Raw genomic sequence first — 8,284 nt, forward strand, 5'->3', positions numbered from 1 at the left:
TAAGTTTTGAAATAAAATATGGTAAATATCTATCTCAAAAAAAATATGGTAAATATCATTAATTACAAGCATCAAGGAGGTGCCAGCCCGTAAATAGAAATATTTATAAATTAATCGGTATGTTAATAAAGTTCCTAAAATCTTCAATAGAGTATAAAGGATGACCTATAACGAAAAAACCGAGATATAGAACCACTTAGCTCTAACCCTATCCAGATCCTCTTCTACCCCTCAAAAGCTTTCCTGCTTTTTTCAATGCAACATAAAATTTAGCAAGGGGAATGAGGTCCACATTTCTCTTTCCTCACTGGCATGCGTCCAGACCCAAATCTCATCCCTTACCGCGTCAGCCATTACCCAACTAAGCCCTAGAAACCCATAAGCCATGATCCTAAGGATTTATGCAAGTGGACACCCAAGTAAAATATGATTACAAGTCCTCCACTCTTCTGCATGGGTAACAATAGTTCACCATATCCTTTCCCCTTCTCATTAATTTGTCAGTAGTGAGGATACATCCGCGCACTGATTCCCAAGCAAAGAAAGCATCTGGAAGGAGCATTCACCTTCCAGATTTTCCAGAAAGGAAACTTAGTCTCTATGAGACTCGTACTCATAGGAGTTAAACAATCCTTGGTAGAATAGTTTTGTTCAAGAGGTCTAGAACATATTTAGACCATCTACGATAGGGACCAATGGATCTAGAACATTGATTTTTTCTGAGAAAAATGGAGAGTTTCTGCAAAGTTAGTTCCTTTTCCATTGATTTTATTAATGGTTTTCCCTTTACTTTAATAGGAAAATACCTATGTCCTTAATAGGAAAAGAAATTTGCTAACCTCAATTGCCTCTATGATAGAGACAGTCTCCAACTTTTTGAGATCAACTTTTGAAAATTGATCTTAAGACCGGAAATTGCCTTGGAATCTCAGTAGAAGACATGATCTAGAACTAATAAGGCTTGTTTGAGTTGCAGAGGAGGAGACTCATTTGCAAATGGGACATGACATGCCTGATCCAATTGCACCATGTGCTGTCAAAGCCCATCTACTTCAGTGACTTAGTCCTGTAAACAAAGAGGAGTAATTTTTTAACATTCAATTAGCTTCATAACAAATATGACCTACATGATACTTTATTGCAATGGTTTTTCAGGTTTCCCCTTATCCCGACTATACTTTTTGATGTATATTGAAAAATGCTTGAGGGTTTGATCAATATGCTTCTTGATGACTGTTTGAATAGTTACTTTTTTTGTTTTGCATTTTTAGCTTTGCTGTAAATCAAGTGTTCCAATTTATATGTTGAACAGATCTTATTGGCTGCACAGAGTATCTATCCAAATCTCTCAAAGCTTGCTCTGGCACTAGAAAAGGTACAATGGTAAAAAGAGCTTAACATTGTTAATTTTGTTTCTATTTTTAATTGGTTGAATGAACTTGGAGTCTTCAGTACTTCTTGATAGAAAAGAGTACTCATGAATTACCAATTGGGTGGTAAACCAACATAATGGTGTCATATACAAGTAGGCACCAGACATATTCTAGCATATGACCATTTAGAGGCATAAGCTATGTTTGAAGCCAATAGACCGTAATAGAAAGGAGTCGTTTCCTATCAAAAGTCTATCCTTTTCTCTTCATTCTCCAGGTTAACAGGATTAGGATGCAGAACTAAACCCATCAGCTACTCTTTTTGTGTCTATATATACGTATGCATATATATACACATATTGAATTAGAAGTTAAAGGAAATTCATTCACTAGTCGATAAAGGGGTGCAACTCAATCACAGAAGGTTTATTTATTTATTTTTAAATAAAAAAAATATTATTTCAAAGGTACAAAGGGGGTACCGCCCAATATACAACAGTTACAGCTCAATCAAATGATGTAAAACCATTCCCAAATCCTCAAGATCCTGAGTGTCATGTCCCAAAAATAAAGAACTAAAAAGATGAAACCATCTATCCTTGATGCTGTTAAAATCATTTTCTATCCCTTCAAAAGTTCTTGAATTTCTCTCTTTCCACACAACCCACATTAGAGATAATGGAATCAGCATTAAATATTTTTTCTTCTCACACAACCTAGCCCAAGCCCACAATTCATCCTTAACCGACCCCGCTATAACCCATTTAATTCCCAACATTCCATAAATAGAAGTTCATAGATCATAAACAGGCGAACACCACAATAATAGATGGTTACAAGATTCATCATAACATTTGCACATATAACATCTATTCACCAAGCGTCTCCCCCTCCTCATGAGCATATCTATTGTTAAAACACTTCCTCTGCACGCTTCCCATACAAAAAAAGCAATCTTGGAGGTGCTTTAGTCTTCCATACTTGCTTGAATGGAAACACAGAATCTGCATTCACCTTTCCACCCCAAAGATGACAATATAGGGATTTCACAGAAAGAATCCCATATTTCTCCCTCGTCCACTGGTTATAATCATCCTGGCCCCCCACTTTTATTTCAGATAATAACAGATATAGTTGCTGAAAACTCATCAATCTCCCAATCATTCAAATTTCTCTTCACCTGCACATCCCACCACCTATGGTCTCCATTTTCCACATACGCCTCCCTTACCATCATATTTCTGTTCTGAGCAATCTCCAAAATTCTTGGAAATCTGTCTTTAAGTCTAACATTTCCAACCCAAATGTCATCCCAAAACCTTATTTTTAAACCATTTCCAACACACCATCTAGTACATTCCTCAAAGGCTTTCCTACCTTTTAATATATTTTTCCATAAACTAAAGCCATGAGCTCTCCCATCCACACACCTACCATCTCTCCCACCCCTTGCACCCCATCTAGCTCCTACCACTTTACACCATAATCTGTCACCTTCCCTACAATTTCTCCATAACCATTTTCCTAACAAAGCATTATTCATTTGAACAGTAGATCTCAACCTCAATCCTCCACTTTCCATAGGGTTTTTTACTTCCTCCCATCTTACTAAATGATAGTTCTTTTTATCTATCTCATCACCCCATAAAAATCTGCATTGTATTGTTTCCAACTTTTTTGCAAACCTTGGATGGAATAGCTAACACCGAAAGATAATAAATCGGTAAATTAGCTAAAGTACTTTTAATTAGAGTCAGTCTTCCACCCTTTGACAGAAAATTCTTTTTTCAGCGCGCCAATCTCCTCTCAAACATCTCAATGACCGGATCCCAAGTTCTAGAGTCTTTGAATTTTGCACCCAAAGGAAGACCAAGGTATTTCAAAGGCAAATCACCCACTCTACAACCCAACACATCCGCCAACTGTCTCTCCTCTCTCGTATCCCCAATTTTTACCAATTCCGACTTTGCCATGGGTATTATTGTTCATTTGTGAGTTGCTATAGATATTCTCCAGCGAGGAAAGGATGAGCACTAAATAAGAAATATTAATTCTGGAATTAATGAAATATAAGTGGATGTTTCTCTGTTCCAAATCTGTCTCGAAGGAAATCTGCAAACAAGATCATTCTGGGTGAAGAAGTTACGGCAGAAGGATTATACCACTAGTGTAGATAAGTTATTACCTTTTACATATTGGTTTAACATATGTAATCATTAGATGGAGTCCACACAGAATTAAAGAAATATCCTTGAAGTAACTGTTGGCTTTTGTCCAAAAGGAAGCCAAAAGAGAACTTTATCCCAAAGAATCAGAAAAGGAGAGTTGCAAATCTGAAAAATTCTAGCGTTATGCTCCAACTACACACATAGCTAAATTAAGATTTATCAATATCAGGGTTTTATTTTATTTAGGAATTCAATTATTTGGGATCTAATACATTGTTTTTTTTAGTAGCAGTATCTCCTAATAATATTATAACCTGTAACAACTACGAGGATGTACCCTCCGTTTTTTGTATTTGTTTTCCCTCTTCTCTTAATAAAGTTTTTTCTTTCAGGAAAAAAAAGGTATCTCTTAAGAATATTAATATTTGTTATTCCATTACTCAATCATATTTGGGAAATTTTACTGAGGAAGCACTGTACCTTTACAATCTCATATTTAAGAAGCTTATTATTAAAAATTCTTTTGATAATTTTTTTGAACTTTGTAATTGTTGATATAATCAAAATCATAAATGTGATGTTTAAGAAGTCTTGAACAATGTCCCAATTTTATCCTAAATTTTTACGTAGTCAAATTACTCGCTAATTTGTCTTACCTCATGAGCACAAAAAACTGACCAATAAATGAAAAATGCTATACATATTTCCTTTTTCGCACTCCAGATTGCTGTCCTGGCCTAAATCCGACCAAACTACTGTTCATATTTTAACTGGCACAGGAAAGAAAAGGCCTTCAGTTTAAAAGCAAAAATTTCAATGAAACATTTGATAGTTGAGATATTCAAATTTCTTGATCTTATACTGCATCAAAAAATAGAAAGAAGCTTATAAGGTGAATGAAACACACATGCAATATTTTAGGAGGAGATGAGTCAGTTTGTATTTATTTAAACTCTAAAGAATTAGATTTAGTACTATCCTTTCTATGGTCCGGATGGAGTTGACAGTGAAGAGGGAGGTCAAGGTCAGCAATTTTTTCTGGTTTGTGGGTGATTTGGCTAGAGAGTGCCAATTTTTTATTTTTTATTGGAAATTATGATGCACCTTTTGTGATTTTATGGGATAAAGGTTCTTTAGCCTTTGTTGGAGCTGAGGGCATGGATACTTTAAAGATATTTCTTTATCGATTTTGTATAGAGATTAGTTGACTCTTCTATTCTTTCTACAATTTAGCTAGTCATCTCTTTTCTTTCTTTTGGTTTCTTTTCTTTTTGGAAGACACCTAATCCTCCATATTTTGTGTCTTTTTTATATCAATGATATTTTTTCTTTTCCTTTTGATGTAAAAAAGAACTCTAAAGAAGTACATTTGTTATTTTCCATAATTTCATTCTTTTTTACACTTCACCCAATAGAGTGTTATTTTAAAGACTATAACATGCATATGTAGAAAAGTCATAGTGAGAAGAGCAGTCACCTTTGCTTTGTTATTGTATTAATCAATCTTGACTGAATGATATCTTTGTTGATTTGTTACTTCGGGTATGTGATGCATCATGCTTATTTGAAGTGTTCATGGGGGCCCTTGCATATAAATTGTTGTATGTATTTTCATACATGTGCACATGTGAAGAAATAGAGAAACATGTAAAATACTTAAGACAGAAAATCTAAAATGACTAGTTTAGAAGCAGCTAACTTTGAATAGCCAACAGATCTAGATTCAAGTTGCTCTGTTACATGTTTTTCACGTAATAGCTGAGGGAGCAAAAATCTGACACTTCTGTTCTTTTTCTTCATAAACTATTGAAATTTTGTGGTTTCCCTCCCAGCATCTGTTTGAGTTCAGGTGACCACTTTGTGTGAACTGATCACAAGTAAACTGCATTCAGATTACAAGCTCAGATTGTCAATACACAGCTGCTATGATCTTTTCTTATATAAACTCATTTTTCCTCAAAATATTTTGAAGGGCCTGTACATAGCATATTACTCAACTTTAACAAAATTTGCTCTTATTTCAGTGTGGGTTGTCAGAAGAAATTTTGATGATATTCTAACCTGTCCAATTTCTCCAGAAATCTTATCAAAATTGTCATAAAGCCGATGTCTAAAATGCTTAATTACGAATTTCCTGATTAATAAGTCTTAGATTTTGAATAGTCTATTGAGGTTGTCCACGTAGTTCTGAGTTATGATGACTCATGTATCTGTCCAAGTTCTGACTTGGCTGATGATCGAAGTTTTAGGATTCTTGGTTTGAGTTCAGCTGCAATTTATTTTTTACTGCTAGTGTTAATTAAACTTTTTGTAACAAACATTTATTGTGACTGCAAATCAATTTGATTTATCCTTAATGTTTGTTCGTTATAGATTTCTGTCGTTTTGAGTAATCATGTTTTTTAACAGAAAAATAAGTATTATAAGAAAGAGAGAAATTTACATCCAGGGAGAATAAGACAGCCTCCTCAAATTATCTAATGAAAGATGAAGAGAGAATAAACATAAAGGCCAAAAGAAAGAGGAGTATAGACTCCTAATCCTGAGTCATTAATGGGCTATTGCCTCTCTTCTCCTGTGTTCCACAAAGAGAGCAGTGTCTGAATACCATCCAGGAGCCTTCGCCCATAGTGTGGCCAAGAATGTCATCCAGTCCCATAGGTCCTGACTGGGGGGGAGTAATCATTAAATATCCGTCTATTCTTTTGAAGCCATAAGGTCCATAAACCCAGAAAAAGTGCCCTATACCCAGGAGTTTGGCCTCCTTGCAAACCCCCTCCCCATGTATCCATGAGCTCATAAAGACTCCGTGGTTTACCATGTTTTTAAACTTCATCGTTCATATTCATGGTGTTTTATATGTGTGGAGTGATGTATGATGCATTCATCGGTTCTCCAATGGTCCAACGAAATAGCTGATAGTGAAACAAGCCTTCCATATGATTTGAATTTAAAATTCTTGCAACCAAGTCTCTGTTTCTGCGTGGTCATTAAAGTTTATTTATTTGTAGTTTTCTAATGATATTGTTGATTCGTCGATTCTTATAGTTTCTTTTTCTTGTCTATAGAATTTGTTAGTATCGTCTACATTGAACGTCTGTGTTGATCCATATCCACAAACAGCAATGCGGAACCCTGATGAACCAAACACAGCCAGTGAAGAGCCATTATTGCACTCAAATTTGGTTCCAAATGGGGTGGAACCCATGGCAGCTGACAGTAATGAGATGATTATGGAGGTAGAGGGGGGAGATATTAATGATATGGCTCTCGATATGGAAGCAATTGATGATATAGTTAGATCATCAGAAACAAATTCAGTGCCCCCTGGGTCTTAGTCTTGTGGTGAGTCCTTCTCATCAGTAGGACAACTAGAAGCCTCATGTACATGTTTCTTGTTGAGAGGGAACTAGAAACTGTGGCAAATATATATTCTTTGAGAATACAGACAGTGCGGAGAGTACATTGTGTTCTGATGGTTTTCTAGCCTTCAGCTCAGCTGCAGCAAGGGGTATCTTAAGTTGGTAGATGGAATGACAGCAAATATTTCTGTTCACTGATTTGCCAGGATGCTGTATTTGGTAAACCATTTTTCCTTTAAAGGTTTGATGATGGAATATGTGCCTTTTTAAACATTGAAAGAAATGAAAGAAAATTTGTGGACAAGAAGATGCAAGTTGTGTTATTTGTGTTTGAAGCCGAAGTAGGATCGTTTATTTGCATATTCCGTGTTGATGCAGCGATCATGCAGTTGAGAGTTTGTGATTCCAAATCTTCCGTTGGATGAGATGAAGGGATCCAGCTTTTTATTATTTTTTTTAGATGGGGGATGCACATTATGTGTTCAAAAACAGCAATATCTACATGTCATATGCCAATTCACATTTACTCATATAATTTTGAAACTTGTTATGATTCCTCAAGATTGAAATCTAAAGACCCCTTTTTTTTTTTTTTTTTTGTTTTCGTTACACTCTTTTTGGTGAGGGCAAATCTTGCAAAAATATGCTGTACTTTGCTTGGTTGTCTCAAGTAGGATCTCTCATTTTTAAGGTGAAATTGTGATGATCTTCAAGATCTCATTAACACAATGCTTTTGCTTAGTGATACAAATCAGCCTGGGGAACGTGGGAGAGAATCCATTAGAAGAGAGAAGTTTGGTTCTGATACGTAGTGGCAGAGAAATATCGCCGAAGGATTTTTGAGATTAAGTAGAAAGGCTATTTATTGCTTTAATGAAAACTCAAAGTTAAATTGAGCCCAACCAAGTCAAGTTAAAAGGTGCAAATTAATTGATTGGATATGAAACCCATGAGTGGCTACAGAATTCTGTCCTTACCTATAAATAAAGCCGAAATGTGCCACATGACAATTTTCTATTTTTATAAATTTAAAATAAATTTTAAAATATTCAATAAAAGCAAAATGATAATATCTATTTTAAATTTTTTAAACATAAAAATAATGCTAAAGTGATTATATTCATAATAGAATTTTTAATATAAAAATCTAATTTAATTTTTAAGTTGATTGAAAATATATATATAACAGTTAGTTATTTAAATTTTTAATTAAATTGACAGTATACATAATAATGATATATTTTTTAATTTTTAAATATAAAAATAAAATTAAATATTTATAGTAGTTATTTATTAATTTTTAAAATATAAAAATAAAATTTAATTTGTAGTTAACTTCAAATATGTACAATAATTGACTATTTAGTTTTTAGTTGATTAC

The 8,284-nt window shown here is 34.3% G+C and overlaps 1 protein-coding gene across 3 annotated transcripts in view; it reads left to right on the top strand.

The window, feature by feature from the left end:
* Positions 1-7,491, top strand: part of LOC110816306 (serine/threonine-protein phosphatase 4 regulatory subunit-like protein) — a 31,343-nt gene extending 23,852 nt beyond the window's left edge. For 2 of the 3 annotated variants that reach the window (XM_022044447.2, XM_022044446.2), the window contains 2 exons: positions 1,313-1,375; positions 6,610-7,491. In XM_022044447.2, the coding sequence (XP_021900139.1) occupies positions 1,313-1,375; positions 6,610-6,879 (333 nt within the window). In that variant the 3' untranslated portion in view covers positions 6,880-7,491. The remainder of the gene's footprint in view (positions 1-1,312; positions 1,376-6,609) is intronic. The other variant, XM_022044452.2, reaches the window with a different exon arrangement.
* The last annotated feature ends 793 nt before the right edge of the window (positions 7,492-8,284 follow it).

Source organism: Carica papaya, chromosome 1 (assembly GCF_054855325.1).
Source record: "Carica papaya isolate Zhongbai chromosome 1, ASM5485532v1, whole genome shotgun sequence".
Taxonomy (NCBI): domain Eukaryota; kingdom Viridiplantae; phylum Streptophyta; class Magnoliopsida; order Brassicales; family Caricaceae; genus Carica; species Carica papaya.